Consider the following 18631-nt stretch of genomic DNA (forward strand, 5'->3'; position numbering starts at 1 on the left):
ATAAGCAGTCTCAGCAGCTACTCTTTGTTGTTGTTGTAAATGTATCTATCACACAACTTTTGCCAATTCAACTTTTTATAGATGTACAATTTATAGACACAATTACATTAATCTGCTGTGCAATCCTACCCTTAATCTATGCAGTTTTTCCATCACCATAAACCAAAACTCAGTGCTCCATAAGCAATAACTCCCCTTTTCCCATTCTCTCCCACCATGGTAAACACTAATAAACTTTGGTCTCTATGTATTTGTCTGTTCTTGTCTTTTTATATAACTGAGGTCATATAATATTTGTCCTTTTGTGATTGATTTACTTCACTCAGTATAATGTCTTCAAGCTCCATCCATGTTATAGCATGTATCAGGACTTCATTTTTCTTACTGGCTGTGTGATATTCCATTTATGTATGTACCACATTTCGTTTATCTATTCATCCATTGATAAGCATTCAGGTTGTTTCCACCTTTTGGCTAAGAAATGCTGCAATAAACATTGGTGTACATGTACAGAGCTATTATTAATGCCGTTTTTGTTGTTGCTATTGTTGTTGCCCCTATAGACCTGTCTAATCTTTGGCTGAAGGGTGAACCTCAGAAATGACTTCAGTACTGAGTTAAAAGGGTGCCTGGGGGCCATGCTCTTGGGGTTTCTGCAATCCCTGTCAGACCAGCAATCCTGGTCTTATGGGTGTGCGTGTGTGAATTTGAATTTTGTTCTACATTTTTCTCCCACTCTGTCTGGGACCCTCTATTGTGATCCCTGCCAGAACAGTCAGTGGTGGTAACCCGGCACTATCTAGTTGTTTTGGGCTCAGTCTGGTGGAGGTTGTACTACTTGTGCCCTATTAGTCCTTTGGACTGATCTTTCCCTTGTGTCTTTGGTCTCCTTCACTCCTGCCAGGATGGGACCAGTAGATGCTATCTTAGATGGCCTCTCACCACAGTCGGATGTAGAGCATTTTCTTTATAGACTATGTTATGCCAGTCGAGCTAGATGTCCCCCGAGACCATGGTTCCCAGCCCTCAGCCCAGTCGTTTGGCCTTTCAGGGCACTTGGACATGTCTGTGAAGCTTCTGTGACTTTGTCCTGGCCAAGTTGTGCTGACTTCCCCAGTGTTGTGTACTGTCTTACCCTTCACCAAAGTTACCGCTTATTTACCATCGTTTGTTTTTCACTTCCCTTCCCTCCCTTCCCTCGTAACCATCAAAGATTTTTCCCTTCTGTGTGGAAATGTTTCCATGTGTTTTTATAATACTGGTCTCATATAGTATTTGTCTTTTTGTGATTGACTTATCTCACTCAGCATAATGCCCTCCAGATTCATCATTGTTTTTTATTACTGCATAGTATTCCATTGTGTGTGTGTACCATAGTTTATCCATTCTTCTGTTGATGGGCATCTAGGTTGTTTCCATCTTTTTGCTATTGTGAATAATGCTGCAATGAACACGGGTGTGCATATGTCTATTCGTGTGATGACTCATTTCTCTAGGATATACTCCTAGGAGTGGGATTGATGGGTAGTATGGTATTTCTACTTCTAACTTTTTAAGGAAGCACCATATTGTTTTCCAGGATGGTTGTACCATTTTGCATTCCTACCAGCACTGCATAAGAGTTCCAATTTTCCCGCTATCTTTCCAACATTTGTTATTTTGTTTTGTTTTGTTTTGTTTTTAACCAGTGCCAGTCATTTCAGGGTGAGATGGTATTTCATTGTAGTTCGAGAGCATTTCCTCATGTGTCTGTTAGCCACCTGAATGTCATCTTTGGTGAAGTGTCTGTTCATACTCTTTGCCCGTTTTTTAATTGGATTATTTGTCTTTTTGTTGTAGAGGTGTTGGATTTTCCTGTAGATTTTAGAGAGTAGACCTTTGTTGTATTTGTCACAGGCAAAAATTTTTTCCCAGTCTGTAGGTTCTCTTTTTATTCTTTTGGTGAAGTCTTTTGATGAGCATAGTGTTTAATTTTTAGAAAATCCCAGTTATCTAGCTTATCTTCTAGTGTTCGTGTATTGTTAGTTACGGCTTATATCCTATTTATACCAAGTATTAGGCCCCTCAAGCGTTGATTCTATTTTTCTTCCATGATCTTTATAGTTTTTGGTTTTATATTTAGGTCTTTGATCCATTTTGAATTAGTTTTTGTGTACGGTATCAGGTATGGGTCCTGTTTCATTTTTTTATAGATGGACATGCAGTTTTGCCAGCACCATTTGTTAAAAATACTGTCTTTTCCCCATTTAATGGACTTTGGCCCTTTGTCAAAGATCAAGTGGCTTTAAGTAGATGGATTTACATCTGGGTTCTCAATTCTGCTCCATTGGTCAATGTGTCTGTCATTGTACCAGTACCAGGCTGTTCTGACTACTATGGCTGTATAATAGGTTCTGAGGTAATATTAATGGTATTTTTGAAAACCCTAAAAATTGCCCCAAATATTAAGTGCATCAAACTGTCTTCAGCATATTAGACTTTTGCTTTGTGCATCTGTAATTTTTTAAAATATAAAATGTTGCCTGTAATGAAATTAAACACTTAAATGCTAATATTTTGTATATACACAAAAGAATATGCTTTGTTGAAGAAAGAAAATTCTTTGTTGGAATTTTAGGAGTTAATGTGTTTGTAGTCAACCTTTTTCAATTCTTTTTCAGTTCAGTTTGTTTTGTTTTTAAATAGGATGCAACTTAAAAATCCCTTTGCACCAGGTGTATGCAAAACACTGATACAGTGGATCACAAAATGAAAGTTTGTATTTAATGAGGAGGTGTTTTACACTGTACTTTTTGGTGTATTTTAGAAAAGTTACACTTAGATCTGTTCTGAAGCTATCATTTAAAAAAAATAAGATGTTACAAGCTTCACATAAAAAATGCAGTCAAGGGGAATTTTTTGTTTCGGAAGCAAAATGAATGTGAGGATTAAGAGGAGGTTTTTTTATTCCTCACATCTTGTGAGACAAGTAAAATCATCTCCATTTAAAAAAACATGAAGGCTAAGACAGACTAAGGACCCTAAACTGAGGCCTCATATTTAATTGGGCTGGGCAGTGGTTCCAACCAGGGCTTCAAACTGGTTCATTTTGGTTTGGGCCCTCGCTGAGAATTTGCCTTTCCACCCCAGACGTACTGAATCATAATCTACATTTTAACAAGATCCCCAGGTGATTCTTAATACATTTTGAGAACCACTGCTCTACTAGTGGAACCTTGGTGGCACAGTGGTTAAGCATTTGGTTGCTAATTAAAAGGTTGGCAGTCTGAATCCACCAGCTGTTCCCTGAAAACCCTATGGGGCAGTTCTATTCTGTCCTACAGGGTTGCTATGAGTTGGAATCGACCCAATGGCAACGTGTTTTGGGGTCTACTACTGGTTCTCAGAATTGGTGACTAACCAGCATCATTAGCATCACCTGCAAACTTGTTAGAAATGCAAATTCTCAGCAGGGGTTCGAACCAAAATGAACCAGTTCAAAGCCCTGGTTCCGAACCAAGTCTTACAGACCCCAAAAGTTGAGTTTATTCTATGCATTAGACTGCTTCTCGTGAGGGCCTATCGGAACACACAGCACATAATAAAAAAAAAAATTGTTCAATAAATGGGCTCAAACATAGCAACAATTGGGAGGATAGTGCGGGACGAGGCAATGTTTCATTCAGTTGTACATAGGGTCACTATGAATCCTTCCTCGATGGTACCTAACAATAACAAACATTGACAGAAACTGTTAAAAGCTTTTAGCACCTTTATTTAGAGGATCTGGTGTTGGGTAGTGTGTGGGACAGAGAACTTGGTTTGGCCTTCTCTCTGGTTTCTGGAAAATAGCCCTTGGAATTCTGGAACAATCAAGTTGACTTTAGTTTTCTAAAATAACCAGGTCAAAGTTTATTAAGGAAATGTTCTGCATCCCACTTTGGTGAGTGGCATCTGGGGTCTTAAAAGCTAGCAAGCAGCCATCTAAGATGCCTCAATTGGTCACAGCCCACCTGGAGCAAAGGAGAACGAAGAACACCAAAGACACAAGGGAAATATTAGCCCAAGAGACAGCAAGGGCCCCATAAACCAGAGACTCCATCAGCCTGAGACCAGAAGAACTAGATGGTACCCAACTACTGCCAATGACCACCCTGACAGGGAACACAACAGAGAACCTGAGGGAGCAGGAGAGCAGAGGGAGCAGGAGAAAAGTGGAATGCAGAACTCAAATTCTAGTAAAAGGACCAGACTTAATGGTCTGAGACTGGGGGGACCCCAGAGGACATGGCTCCGGACTCTCTGTTAGCCCAAAACTAAAACCATTCCTGAAGCCAACTCTTCAAAGATTAGACTGAACCAGAAGACATTAAATGATACTTGGGAGGAGTGTGCTTCTTAGCTCAAGTAGATTCATAAGATTAAATGGGCAGCTCCTGTCCAGAGGCAAGATAAGAAGGCAGAAAAGGACAAGAGCTGGTTGAATGGAAACGGGAAATAAGGAGTGAAAAAGAAAAGCGTGTTGTTACATTATACGGAGAGCAACTAGGGTCACATAACAATGTGTGTATAAACTTTTGTATGAGAAACTAACGAACTGTAAACCTTCACCTACAGCACAAAAATAAAAATTAAAATATAGCCAGGCAACACTTCTTGTTCTTATGCGCTGTTGAATTGATTCCAACTCATAGCGACCCTATAGGACAGAATAGGACTGCCCCATAGAGTTTTCTAGGCTTTAATCTTTATCGAAGCAGTTCACCAGAGTCTTTTTTCCTGTGGAGTAGCTGGTGCGTTTGAACCACTAACCGTTCTTTCAGTTAGCAGCTGAGCTCTTAACCATTGCACCACCACCAAGACTTCTCGGAGACACTTAAATATGTGCAAATGAGTAGGGGCTTCACAAGCCTCACCCTGGCAGCAAACCTCAGAAAGGGAGGTGGGTGAGAGGGAATCAATCATGCACATTCATTGAGACATCCGTATACACTGAAGTCCCAATGACTTAAAGATCCTGGACCTTGGAGCTCTCTTTGGGATCCTGGAGTGGCAAGAACACCCATGCAAGAGAGAGTATGCCATGTCCCGGAGGACAACAGAAGTCTCATGCCACGAACTCTCCTACACCTTGTCTGACACAGCTCCTCACCTGTATCCTTCCTGGTTATAAAAAATGGATAACTGCAAGTGTAGATAATCGTCTCTGTGAATTTTGTGAGCTGTTATAGAGAACTAACAACCCCACAAAGGGGCAATGAGACTTGGACTTAACTTGGGATGGCTAATTCACAAGGAAGCTGCACAGGCAGTCATGACAGAGTCCTAACGCATGAGGAGCCAGCTTTGGGTGAAGGGTGGACAGAAAAGGACTATGCAGGCAGTCAATCTGTGAAGACCCAGCTCTGGGTGACTGTCTTAGTCACATAGTGGTGCTATAACAGAAATAACCCAAGTGGATGGCTTCAACAAACACAAATTTATTTTCTCACAGTTTAGGAGTCTAGAAGTCTGAATTCAGGAAGGGGGTAACTGCTAGGGAAGGTTCAAGCTTTCAAAATAATGTGATTTTTGAATAGCCAAAGTTGGGGGGGGAGTGCTGGACTACAGAAGAAATTTCATCCCCCTGAAAGAAAAGTCTAGGCCACCCCTGTTACAATGGTCATCCTATATCTCACACACACAATCCCTCAGCTGACCTGGAGAGGTCAATACCAACAGTGATAAATCATATTAATACTACGTATCCTTTATACACTGTATGAAAATGCCACTCTACCTCTGTGGTTTTTCTTCCCAAAACTCACAACCCCAGTCTAATCATAAAACCCTACACAAATTACAAGAGAGGGGCATCCTTCAAAGTAGTCCTCAAAAGCAAGGAAAGGCTGAGAGGCCGTCACAGTCAAGAGGAGCTTAAGGAGACTTGAAAACTAAATGTAATGTGGCATCATGGATGAGATCCTGCAACAGAAAAAGGCATTAGGGGAAAACTAAGGACATCTAAATAAACTATGGACTTAAAATACATCAAAACAGGCTCATTCATCATGACAAATGTACCACACTCATGTAGGATATTAATAATCAAAGAAACTGGATGTGGGGTATATGGTGTGGGAACTCTCTATGCCATCTTAACTTTTCTGTAAATCTAAAACTGTTCTAAAAAGTAAAACTATTTTTAAAAATTTCAGTTTCTACCAGTCCCCAAATTCTTACCATTCAGAGCTCCATCTTTGGTTTGAACTAAAAGCCACAGCATAGGGGTGTGAAATACTGGGAACTAGTTCCAACAGATCATTGACTATTAAAATGTGTCAACAACGTATATGGTAACGAGACCAACTGTCCATAAACACATCACAATTTATCGTCCAAACGAGTGGTGTAACTTGAAGGTAGTCACTCCAGAAGCTTTTAGCCTTGTTTTAGCAATACAATCACTGCTCAAAACATTTTCAGACTAATTCCTAAGCCTATATAGCACACACTGCAATGAATATTCATTATCTGCAGGTGGGTCTGATTTATGCAAATAGCCAATAGTAACTCAGGCCAAGACTGATGAGTAAATGGGGTGGTCAATCTGGATAGTAAATGTGTTTCAGAATTCAGAATTTTTTTGATATGTACCATATTAAATTTCAGAAGACCAAAAAAGAATTGATGCATTTGAATTATCGTCTTGGCAAAGAATATTGAATATACCATGGACTGCCAGAACGAACAAGTCTGTCTTGGAAGAAGTACAGCTAGAATGCTTCTTGGAAGTGAGAATGGTGAGACTTTGTCTCATTAATTTTGTACACGTTATCAGCAAGGACCAATCCCTGGAGGAGAACCTCATGCTTGGTAAAGTAGAGGGTGATGGAAAAAGAGAGAGACCCTGGATGAGATAGACTGACACTGGTGCTCCAACAATAAGCTCAAACATACCTACTATTGTGAGGATGGCACAGGACTGGACAATGTGTTGTTCTGTTATACGTGGGGTCACTATGAGTCAGAACACACTCAATGGCACCTGAAAACAATGAAACAAAACAATATACACTAAGGCAACAATCCCAGTGGGGTCTGGGATTAACAAAACTCATTGTTGTCAAATCAATTCTGACTCATGGCAATCCACCTGTTACAGAGTAGAACTGCTCCATAGGGTTTTTTTGGCTGTAATCTTTACGGAATCACCAGGTTTTTCTTCTGTGAACTGCCAGCCTTTCAGTTAGCAGCCAATTGCACACCATTTGTGCCACCCAATAATCAAATACATTATTTCTGCAGTGACATGCATGAATATTTGCAATAAGTGGGATAAACAAAAACTATAAATAACCTAACATAGATTTAGGTAAGGTTCTACCACAAAATACATTCAGGTCAGATTAGGTTTTGTTGCCAAATGAGTTATGAAAAAAAAACTTTCGATTTGGAAAAATCTGAAGTTTTTTTTTTTTTGTCATAACTCTTTGAATTTAGGAACTGTGGATAAAATTTAGGACTGTGGACTGTGAATAGCTGATGAGCACAATTCCAAAGTTTTGAGAAGGAACACACCATTCCATTTACTCAGTCACCCAACCTAGAAAGTTTCCCTAAATCCTCCTTCTCTCAGACTACTCTTTATCAATCATCAAGTCCTACTGATTTTACCATCTGGTATCTTTTGCATCTGTCCTTTCCTTTTCATGCCCCCTGCCAGTGACTCAGTCCAACACCTTGCCACCTCTCCCTTGGATCACTTCAGTCCCTCCAAGCTAGCCCCCCTGCTGGTTTTGCAGCCATATAATCTTTCCTTTACATTGCTCCCAAATGCAGACCTGACCGTATCACTCCCATGTTAGAAACTCTTCATGGCTGCACATTATATACACAAGATGAAGTCCAGGGTCCTTAATATGACCTGAAACACAGGTGTAAAGAAACAAGTAACAATGCCATCCAAACTTTGTTGCCATTCGGCAATTGAACAACTTTAGAAATTAAGTGTAACCATTTAAAACCTTTACCGAACTCCCACAGAATAATCTTATATTTATTGAAGCTAATAAAGGTGAGACTTTTCTTTCATTTTTCTAACAATTCATTTTAGAGTATTTTATAAAAGTAGTAGACAATGGATTGCAAATTAAAAAAAAAAAAAAACTGGCCCTTTGCCATAGTTTGAGAAGCACGGGTCTGCTGTTACTTGCCACTGAGTCAGCTTCAACTCATGATAACCTCACGTACAACAGAACAAAATGTTGCCTGGTTCTGTGCCATCTTTACAATTGTTGGTGTGCTTGAATCCATTGTTTTGGCCACGATAATTTGAGTGCCCGATTACACCATCCTTAATGAAACGAACTTGTACACCTTCCTAGACTCATTTCTAATCACTCCTTCTCCAGCAATATTGTCCTTAGGCGCGGTCAAGTCGATTCTCAACTCATAGCCACTCCCATATGACAGAGAACTGCTGGGTCTCTAGGCGGTAATCTCTACAGGAGCAGATCTATAGGTCTTTCTCCAGAGGAGCCACCAGGTGGGCTCAAACCACCAACCTTTGGTTAGCAGCCCAGCAGTTAACCATTGCACCACCAGAGCTCCTCCCCTCCAGCGATAATAACAATTTCTAGTTTCAAAAACATATCGTTTCACACGTCTGTGCATTCTCACATTCTGATCTGACAACTGTCCCTCCTGGAAATCTCCTATTCATACTTCAAAATCTTGCACCCACTCTAATAAGTCTTAAAGCCAGTCCTCCACAACCCCAAGCAAAATGGAGCACTTGGTCTCTATACTTCAGCCATTGTCTGTACCCCCCGATTGCATTATGTTGTAATTATCTGTTGATATGTCTATTTCCACTACTCGTCTTGAGTTCCATAAACGCAAAGGTTAGCATTGTCTTTGAAGAGTGAAGAATCTCTTGTGAAATGACCAAATTGAAGATCACTCCTTAGACTACTTATTCTGATATATTACTTCAAGAACAAAAAAGGAGATTAATTTTTCATCTTTCTATTACTAGGAAGGGTTTCAGCCTTCTCCTTTAGCACCTGGGGTTAATTTACCAGAATAGTGGACATTTTAGAAAGCCAAGGAGCCAAACTTGTGAGACTCACTGGAAAATTCAACAGGGGAAGATATGTGGAAAACAAACCTTTCCACTTAGTTTTGCCAAAGTTCAGCCCCTTTTGGAGTACAAGCCGGACCAACTGCTCTTTTCAAAGCACCTCAGGCCTGTAAAGTCCATCACCAATTCATTCATCTCAGGGGACCCACCAGATCCCAGGCCTGCCTCTCGAGGTCCCAGGGTGAAACAAGCAACTGTTAATTCAAATGTGTACAAACATCCAGGAGGCCACCGAGATGGGAGGAATTCTGCCTAGATGCTTAAGAGGGTCCAGGAAAGGGAAAGTCCGGGAAAGTGACATTTGAGCCAAGCTAGAAACCTGGAAGTGGAATTAGCCTGGTGAAAACGTGGGGACAGCAGCGAGGATGGTAGTCTGCTAGATGGAAATCCGCACGTGGTGACGAAAAACAATCTTTCTGGGTTTCAGTTTCCTCACTCTTCTTCCACCCACATTTCCCCATTTCTTCCCAACTTTTTTTTTTTCTTGGAAAACCAGGACTAAGGATATTGTTTTCCTTCGTCTTATTCTCAGAAAAGCTTCATGGAAGAAACCAGTGCGGATGATAACGGGATTCATCCTTGATTAAATGGGACACGTAGCTCTGCTCTATGGGCGTCTGGGAACACCGGGAAAAGCTGGGGAGAGGGAGGCAGGTGAGTCAGGTAAGGAACTGGTACGGAGTGAGAAAAAGTGACTCTGGGGACAAAAAAGAAAAAATGAATTTGTATTTGTCCCAACCCCCCCTTTTGTCATCCTCCCCCCACAAGTCTCTTATCTTTATGTTTTTCGATGGTTTTCCATGGTCTTGGCCTCTCTTCGTTTCTGTGTCTCTTTTCTCAAGGCTGGAAATTCCTTGTTCTCAACGGAAGGGAGTAGGAGGGGAGTTGGGGTGGTTGGAGTGGGAGGGAAAAGAACAGACATCTCGGCAGCTCCCCCTGCGGGGGCGCTCTGGGCCTCCAGCGGGGCCTGACAAGTCAACGATTTTAAAAATATATGTATTTTTAAATCCACACACAGGGACTCTCAGATACAAACCTAGAGAAAAAGACACAGATACACAAGCAAATGTAAAGAAACATAAATATACAATCTCAGGATCCAGAAGCACAGACCAGTAATAGCGTCTTAAGTTTACTTAGTATTTTACAATTTAAAAATAGTTTTCTTATTTAAACCTCAAGACAACCTTGATAAATATGCAAACACTTTCACTCTCACACACAGTCCGCGAGCTTTTCTCCCTTCTTCCTTCTCTGGCCGAAGACCCGCCCCAGGACCAAGGGGCAGAGGGCACTAGATCGGCTCCTCCCTCGTTCTCTTTCCTACATGGGTACCCAGGCGCCTGACGCCCAGCAGGTTCCCGCCTTCTTGCTTCACGCCCTGCTCCGGTCCCTTCCCCGGGCCTCGGTCTCCCTCCGGATTCGAGGGTTCAGCGCCGCCTCAAGGGGGCGCGGGCGGGGGAGAAGGGGGCGCCTTGAGCAGAGGCTGCGTGGGCGGAGGATGTGCGTCACGGGGAGCGTGGGCGGCGAGAGGGAGGGGGCACGTGGAAACCCGGGGCCAGCGGCTGGCAGCCCAAGCTCAGAAATAACCCGAAGGTGGAGTGGGGGAGGGGCCGCCCCCGCACACAGCAAAGGGGGCGGGGGGGGCGACCCCGGAGGGAGCGCGTCTAGCCGCGCTGTCCAGTTGTAGGATGGAGATTTGGAAGCGGCAACTTTCCTTGTGCCTAGTACCCCCCCGCCCCCGCACTGTGTTTTGCTTTTAATGGAATGAAGCATTGAAGTCCTCCCCAATAACGCACCCCTCTTCCCCTGCCCCCACCGGAGACAGAAAGGTCCCTTCGCTGGGCCGGAATGTAGAACCAGCTCCCGCCCGCGCCACCCACGCCCTGCAGCCTTGGGCCACTCAGAAGCGCGGAATGGCGGGGCGTGGCTGGGCTGAGGTTTCAGACCAAGGGGAACCTTGCCTCTGGCCTGTCCACTCTCTTTCCGCCGCCCCCTCACCCCCTTTTACCCCGGCCGCGAGCCGCTGGGCGGGGCTTCAGAGCCCCCACCGCCCCCCCTCCAGCCCTTCCAGCCGTAGGCGGCAGCGAAATGGGAACCAGATGGGGCTGGGAGAAACAAAAGGGGGAGGAGGTGGTGGGTTGGGGATGGGGGGGCCTAAGTCCTTGAAGGCGCTTCTCCATCTAGCGCTTAAATAAGGAAGCAAGTCGGACGCGCGCCTCCTGCAGCTCCTCAACTAGACTCTAACGAGATCCCCTAATAGGTGTCCCAGAAGGGTATCTTCTTATCCCAGCTTTGCCACACGGACATTCTCAAGGAACAGTTCTACTACCACAGCAAGCAGCATACCCCCTGCCTGACCTAAGCGCTAACAAACCCTGACGCGTCTAATGAAAGAGAACCTATGTGGTGACCTCCTGTTCCTGTTTTCCCAAACTTCGGCAACAAGGGAGGCAGGGATGGAGGAGGCCTGGGTTTCCGATAGCAGTCTCCCCAGATTACTCCTTTTAGGACTGGGGAATGGCACCGGAATACCTAAGGGATTCCTCCAGAGCAAGCCCTACGCTCACAGATCTGCCTTACGTTCAAACCCTATGGTAGTCAGATGCACGCACCAGCAGAGCTGCGCACAATTTTCCGCCAACTTTGGCCGGCTCGCTCCTAACATTCACACATACGGCACCACGACGCCCTCGCAGTGTGGGCCGCGGGCGTCCGCGTAGTTGTCTCAGTGCCTTTACCCGTCCGTGCGCTTCTGTTGTCTTTGTGTACTTGCGCGCGGTTGTGAAACTCCGCTCTCAGCTCAGAGGAGTAAAGGTGGTGGGGGTGTAGGAATGTCGCCGGCGGGGCGCTCACGTGGACACGTGGGTGCGGAGAAGGCTGGCTGTGCATCCGGGGTGGGCGGCACGGAGCGACCTCGCCCCGCCCGCTGGGTCCCCAAGCCCGCCTTCCACAGCTCGGCCTCAGTCACCTCGATCTCCAACTTGGCACCCCGGCTCCCAGTCACCGCCCCCGCCTCCTGTTTCACACCCCCTCCCCGCAATCTCCGCCTCTCTCCATCTCTCCGCCGAGGCCTCTCCGCGGCGGACAGACCTGGACTCCCGCCCCCCGCCCCCGGCCTCCGCCCCGGCACTGCCCACGCCCTCTGCCCGCCCAGCAGCCTGCGCAGCGCCGGGCCTCGCTCCCCGTGCGTCCTGCGGGGGCGGAGGAGCGGAGAGGCGGCAAGCGCAGCCGGGGAGGGGGGGGGCAGAGGCACAGACAGAGGCGCGGAGGCTCGGAGAGAGGAGACGTGGAGGGAGGGACGGAGCCTGGACAGCTACGGACACGGTATCGCGCACCGGGAAGAGCGCAGCGCGCACCAGGTGCTGAGCGCTGAGCACCGAGAGGGGCAGCCCGGGTGGTCTCTTGCCGTCCATGCACAGAGCGCCCTCCCCCACTGCCGAGCAGCCGCTGGGCGGAGGGGACAGCGCCCACCGGACCCCGCAGCCCAGACTCAAGTTAGTGGGCAAAGGGAAGCGTCGGGGAATGGAGATGGGTGGAGTCGGACTTCGGAATGGGGTCCGGGGGGGCAGGGGTCTGGGAGAGAACAAGGGAAGCGGGATGGGGGTGGGGGGGTGGAGACTGATGGGAGAGGGGGTGAGTTTTCGAATTAGGGGACCCTGGGGCAGCAGGGATTTGATGAGCTGAATGTGAAAGAGTAGTACCTGGCTCCTCCTCACCCGTTTACTCTGTGAGCATGATCTGGCAGGGATCTGGAGGCATTGTGAGCTCCCCACAAAGAACGTGGGAGCCCCCAAGCACCAGGGGAAGCCCTTGGAGCTGGAGGCAAGAGTGTCGCGGGAGGGCCGCTGGCTGGCTCAATCTGGCGTTGGCACGGAGTGCGCGGGGCCCCGGGGTCCGGGAGAAGCCAGCGCCTTTGGGCCAAGAGAGCATCTTTAGGGCACTGGGGAAGCAGAGGAATGTGTTAAGCCTGTTTTTCCTTTTCAGTCTTTCTAGTTACAGCAGTGCGGGGGGGGGGGGGAGTGTAGAAGAGCTGATGTGCAGCCCCTCCCGCCTTGAGCCGCTCCTCCACTCCACTTGAAGATGTGGGTGGGAAATGAAGGAGTGGAAAGTAGGCGGGAGTCTCCGGGCGGTTTTCGCCCACAGACCCTACCACTGTGGGAGTGTGTGTGGGCGGAAGGGCCCCAAAGCAGAACAATTGAGGCATTCCCCCCCCCCCCCATCAAGGGACAGGCCTAGCTAGCAAGTGGGGAAGGTCACTGCTAGGAGAGGGGCCAACTGAGGGGCACTGGGTAGCTTGGGGGGGAGGGTAGGTCCTAGAAGGGTGCTTTAAGAAGACCATCTAAGCCCTGGGAGAGGAACATGGGTCCCCTGGCTCATTAGTTGAAAAGGGCGGGGAAGGGGCCACACCCCTCCCTCTCATCCACCTGGGCAGCATGTCATGTGGGTGTGGAGCTAGCCAGCAGGGTTCCCACTGTCCATGTGGGATGAAAAGGTGGGCCTTCACCTTAGAGTGAGATGTCATCTTGGGTAATGTTGAGATTTTTGAGTATTTAGAGTTCAAGGTGAAATCTGCATTCTGGGAGAGAGGGAGGTCCAGCCACCTCAGGGCTGGGCTGGCAGGTTTCAGTGCTCCTTGCACCAGGCCTGCAGGATAAAAGCTGAAGGCAGAGGCTGAGTCTTTGACTCCTGTAAAGACTGGGCATTGGCTTTGTGTACTTCTGGCCACTCTGGGATGGCACTGGCATGCTTGTATTTCTGAGCAGTGAGTGTCTTGATTCTCATGGTCTGTGTTTAGGCTTGGGCACTGGGCAGATAGAGCGTTTAAGAGAAGGGAAGAAAAGCAGGCAGCCAAGAGAAGACAGTTGTGGGGATGGGCTGGTACCCAACAAGGGACTTGGATCCACTGTCTCTCTCTCTTGTGCACCTCCTTCTCAGGCCCAGTGCCCGAGCAATGGCACTGCCTCGGACGCTGGGGGAGCTGCAGCTGTACCGGGTCCTGCAGCGTGCCAATCTCCTTTCCTACTACGAGACCTTCATCCAGCAGGGAGGGGACGACGTGCAGCAGCTGTGTGAGGCGGGGGAGGAGGAGTTCCTGGAGATCATGGCACTCGTGGGCATGGCCACTAAGCCCCTTCATGTCCGGCGCCTGCAGAAGGCACTGAGAGAGTGGGCCACAAATCCAGGGCTCTTCAGCCAGCCAGTGCCTGCCGTACCCGTCTCCAGCATCCCCCTGTTCAAGATCTCTGAGACTGCGGGTACCCGGAAAGGGAACATGAGCAATGGGCATGGCAGCCCAGGGGAAAAGGCGGGTAGTGCCCGCAGTTTTAGCCCCAAAAGCCCCCTGGAACTTGGGGAGAAGCTGTCACCACTGTCAGGGGGACCTGGGGCAGGGGATCCCCGGATCTGGCCAGGTCGGAGCACTCCAGAGTCGGATGTTGGGGCAGGAGGAGAAGAGGAGGCTGGCTCACCCCCCTTCTCCCCACCTGCAGGGGGAGGAGTCCCTGAGGGAACTGGGGCTGGGGGACTAGCAGTAGGTGGGACTGGGGGTGGTCCAGACCGACTGGAGCCAGAAATGGTTCGCATGGTGGTAGAGAGTGTGGAGAGAATCTTCCGGAGCTTCCCAAGGGGGGATGCTGGGGAGGTAACCTCCCTGCTAAAGCTGAATAAGAAGCTGGCACGGAGCGTGGGGCACATCTTTGAGATGGATGATAGTGACAGCCAGAAAGAAGAGGAGATTCGCAAGTACAGCATCATCTATGGCCGCTTTGACTCCAAGCGGCGAGAGGGCAAGCAACTCAGCCTGCATGAGGTGAGGACCTTGCCTCCCAAAATTGCCCTTGGCTCCTGGGCCTCACCCCCTCACCTCTGTGAATCCTAGCGTTTTCTCAGTCTATGTCGTTACTGCTTGGTCTGAACTCCAGGCCACAATCTCCTATTCCACATACCTTGACCCCAGCTGCTGCAGCACTTCCATCCCTAACTGAGAAGAAAGCAGAGAGAGAAACCAGGACCAGTTGTCCGGCTTAGGGTCGCTCGGGACCCCATAGATAGGAAGGAGGCCCCAGACATTCCTAGGAAGCTGGGGGTGTTAGCTCTTGTCTCCTTCCCTAAGAAAGCTTCTGTGTAGCTTCAAAACCAAAACAAGCCTGTGGTGGATAGGCCTCCATGGTGAAGGGGTGTGAGGACAAGGCAATGGGAGGAGTTAGGAGTCTGACTGCCCTGGCTGTCTTTTCTCCAACAGCTGACTATCAATGAGGCTGCTGCCCAGTTCTGCATGAGGGACAACACACTTTTACTGCGAAGGGTGGAGCTCTTCTCCTTGTCCCGCCAAGTGGCCCGTGAGAGCACCTACTTGTCCTCCTTGAAGGGTTCTAGGTGAGACCCCCTTCCCCAGGTCCTTCCTGGATTGGACCCTTGCCAAAGAGATGGATCATGGCCTAACCTTGAGCTAGGAGCCTCTAAGCCTGCTTCCCATCTATTTTCACATCCTGTCTTTGGTAGTGTTGGCTGGTCTGAGTTCTAGCCCATTGTTTAATCCTCTTCAGGCCCCTCCTAGACCCCCACAAGTATAGTGCCCGAACTGGAGCTTCCTGCCTAGCCAGCTGCTTTGCAGTCTTTAAATAAGGTGTACTCGTGCTCAGATTCTGTTTTGCCGTTCATGTGGTCCTCCCCAGCCTGTACCACTTCATTCCTCTCCATCTTTTCAGGATCCACCCTGAAGAATTGGGAGGCCCCCCCCTGAAGAAGTTGAAACAGGAGGTGGGTTCTCCAGGATGAGTGTGAGGGAGGTAGGGCAGCCTTACCCGTCCCCTTCCCCTTGCTGTGTCCTCATTTCCCCTTTTGGGGTATTTTACAGGTTGGAGAGCAGAGTCATTCTGAAATCCAGCAGCCTCCCCCAGGCCCTGAGTCCTATGCACCTGCATACCGCCCCAGCCTGGAGGAGGACAGTGCCAGCCTGTCTGGGGAGAGTTTAGATGGACACTTGCAGGGTGAGTGGGTATCAGAGCAGTCTTCTCTCCTCATTGGGGGATGGGGAGGAGGGAGGCAGGAGGCAGCTGCCTGGAACAGGAGTGGGAGGCCTGGCTGGATGGGGGCAGAAGGGCCTCTGGGTCTGGCTGTGTTGTCGAGGGTGGGGGTTCAGTTCGCTGCAGTCCTTTATCTGACCCGTGCCCATGCCCACAGCTGTGGGGTCGTGCCCAAGGCTGACGCCGCCCCCTGCTGACCTGCCTCTGGCATTGCCAGCCCATGGGTTGTGGAGTCGCCATATCCTGCAGCAGACACTGATGGATGAGGGGCTGCGGCTGGCCCGCCTCGTCTCCCATGACCGCGTGGGCCGCCTCAGCCCCTGTGTGCCTGCAAAGCCACCTCTCGCAGGTGAGGCAGCCAGCAGTGCTGTCCCCAAGCACCCCAGCCACCCCGGCCCCATACAGTTATTTTGGTTATTCTGGGGCCAGGCAGGAAGAAGAGGGATGTAATAGCCAGAAACAGTAGTAGGAGGGTCAGGCTTTAACCAGCCAGACCTTGGATTGAGGAGAGGAGGACCCTGCAGGTTATTCGCACTGGGGAGGGTCTGACGCTAATGGAGATCTGTGAAGGGTGAGTTGGGGTGGGGGGGGTGGGGGGACAAAGAACATGGGTGAAAGGAAGCAGGAAGGAGGGCCACCAGTGAAGAAAGCTTGAATATAATTTGCAGCACTGCAGGTGGAGGGTGGAGCAGACTAGGAGTTACAGTGGTAGGGTTGTCTAGCTTGGATGTAGAAGACCCCAAAGCGGGGGGATGCATTCTTTGTGGATGGGAGAAGGGGAGTGGGCCAGCAGAGAGCTGGGCATCGGCTGGGCTGAGAGTGACGCAGCAGACAAAGCCACCAACCCTGGCTTGGTATTTTTAAACTCTGCGTGGGTGGGAAGTGGGGGCGGGGACTGGAGGGGGGCTCTTCTTAGGGGAGGAGCTGGGAGGCTGGTTTCCTGTGTTCCCCCTGATTTGGCTTTCCAGAAACTTGAGGGGCCATGGTAAGGTGGGTGGGTTCTGGGAGGGGGCCAGGGATGAGTGGGGGTGGCAGAGCCCAGGGAGGGGGGAGAGGGAGAGGTCAGAGCCAAGCCGCCCCCGCAGCTCCTGACAGAACGAGAAATTCCAGCAGAACGGAGGCGGGAGAGACAGAGAGACCCATACAGAGACAGAGGGAGCTACACACAGCCAGGAAGAGGAGGGGGCCAAGCACACTTGTGTTCTGAATCTCCCTTCTATACACCTGCAGTGGGCAGGAGACAATAATTCAGTAAATCCAGCTCATCTTTCATAGTTCTCTTTGTCCCTGCTTCTGTTCCCAGCCACCACTCTCTGCAGCCTTCACCCCTACAGCCTCCTAACCTCTTTCTCCTCCCTGCAGAGTTCGAGGAAGGGCTACTGGACCGATGTCCTGCCCCAGGACCCCACCCCGCGCTGGTGGAGGGGCGCCGGAGCAGCGTGAAAGTGGAGGCTGAGGCCAGCCGGCAGTGAGGGGCAGACTGGGGTCCCTGGACTTCTGGCTCACACAGACAGATCCCCCCACTCGAGATCCCTGGAGTCTAGTCAGAACCTGGATCCTTCCGCTGCCCTTCTCCTACCTCCCCACCTGCTCCATGAGCAAGGACTATGGGGCTTCAAGCAATAATGAGCAGGGGCCTGGCGAGAGGACACAAGGAGGGTGCGTGGTACCCCTCACCCCTGCCCAGGTCAAGGGGGTGAGGACTCTGCCTCCAGGGCATTTGGGGCTCTTCCCTCATTTACACAACACACTCCCGTTCTCTAGGTTTGAACCAGTGATGTGAGCAGTTGGACTCAGTTTGGACATGGGGGAGAGGGGGACTTCCCTGTGAAAAGTCCAGCAGCTAAAAATGGAAATGTTTATCCCGGAACTGGGGGCCTGGGAACACTGGAACTGCCCTCTATCCCCTCCCCTTTCCCATTTTTGTGCTTCTAGTTTGTTTCTTTAATTTAACAAATGCTGCAGTTAGCCACCCGTCCCCATCTCTCCCCCAAGCCCTCAGCAGTTCTTTTCCTCCAGCCCTGTCTGGCGGAGGGGGAGGTTGGTGGTGGAGGTGGGATCCCCTTCACCAGCTCCCTTGGGAGGCCTGGGTTGGACTCAGAGTCTCCCCCAGCTGGGGGCTGGACTGCAGCAGCTATCTGAGCAGTTAGAGCATCTTTCTTTTCAGATCGTGTACAGTAGATTATTTATTTTGTTATTTTGGAATAAAATTTATTTTATGGCTTAGGATCTATGATCTCCTCCCCCAAGAGAGAAAGGGTGGCATGGAATGGGGGAGTGGGAGGGACGCTGGCACAGTGGCTAGGGAAATAGGAGCAGCAGGTAGGGCCCCTAGGTCACTGGGAGTACGTACTACACACTGGGTCAGCACCCCACCCTCTCGCCCCCTGGCAGGATTGGAGGTTGAGCAGAGCCAGAGCCAAATCCCAACTGTCCCGGTCACCCAGTCATACTCAAAACTGAAAGTACAAAAGACACACTGCTGGTGTCTTTTGTGTGG

At 49.1% G+C, this 18631-nt stretch overlaps 1 protein-coding gene and 1 long non-coding RNA gene across 8 annotated transcripts; one reads left to right on the forward strand and one right to left on the reverse strand.

The window, feature by feature from the left end:
• Positions 1–5439: 5439 nt before the first annotated feature.
• On the reverse strand, positions 5440–12081 carry LOC126075692 (uncharacterized). Of its 5 annotated transcripts, none has more exons than XR_007517239.1 (3): positions 11719–12081; positions 6919–10139; positions 5440–5943 (listed from the first exon to the last, which is right to left on the reverse strand). It is a non-coding gene; the product is annotated as an uncharacterized LOC126075692 (long non-coding RNA). The 5 variants fall into 5 exon arrangements; XR_007517240.1 differs by lacking the exon at positions 11719–12081 and having other exon boundaries at positions 6919–7885; positions 9131–10868; XR_007517238.1 differs by lacking the exon at positions 11719–12081 and adding an exon at positions 10291–10865.
• Positions 12082–12260: 179 nt separating this feature from the next.
• Positions 12261–18570, forward strand: NAB2 (NGFI-A binding protein 2). 3 transcript variants are annotated; one of them, XR_007517235.1, is made up of 8 exons: positions 12264–12600; positions 14042–14915; positions 15348–15481; positions 15814–15865; positions 15963–16095; positions 16289–16480; positions 17494–17790; positions 17896–18570. XR_007517235.1 is itself a non-coding variant. In XM_049883633.1 (7 exons), exons 1-7 carry the CDS (start codon positions 12518–12520, stop codon positions 17601–17603), a joined length of 1578 nt encoding a protein of 525 aa, XP_049739590.1. In that variant the 5' UTR covers positions 12264–12517; the 3' UTR covers positions 17604–18570. The 3 variants fall into 3 exon arrangements, 2 of the variants coding, with proteins under 2 accessions (XP_049739591.1, XP_049739590.1); XM_049883633.1 differs by having other exon boundaries at positions 17494–18570; XM_049883634.1 differs by lacking the exon at positions 16289–16480 and having other exon boundaries at positions 12261–12600; positions 17494–18570.
• Positions 18571–18631: the final 61 nt, after the last annotated feature.

The sequence above is a fragment of the Elephas maximus genome, chromosome 4 (genome assembly GCF_024166365.1).
Source record: "Elephas maximus indicus isolate mEleMax1 chromosome 4, mEleMax1 primary haplotype, whole genome shotgun sequence".
In the NCBI taxonomy this organism is placed as follows: Eukaryota; Metazoa; Chordata; class Mammalia; order Proboscidea; family Elephantidae; genus Elephas; species Elephas maximus.

What these genes read in the sequence shown, in the direction of transcription:
- NAB2 (XM_049883633.1), top strand. Translation starts at nt 12,518, where the DNA reads ATGCACAGAGCGCCCTCCCCCACTGCCGAGCAGCCGCTGGGCGGAGGG. An exon ending in TGAAGAAGTTGAAACAGGAG is followed by an intron (nt 15,866 to 15,962) that starts GTGGGTTCTCCA and finishes GGTATTTTACAG; the next exon opens with GTTGGAGAGCAGAGTCATTC. An exon ending in TTTAGATGGACACTTGCAGG is followed by an intron (nt 16,096 to 16,288) that starts GTGAGTGGGTAT and finishes CCATGCCCACAG; the next exon opens with CTGTGGGGTCGTGCCCAAGG.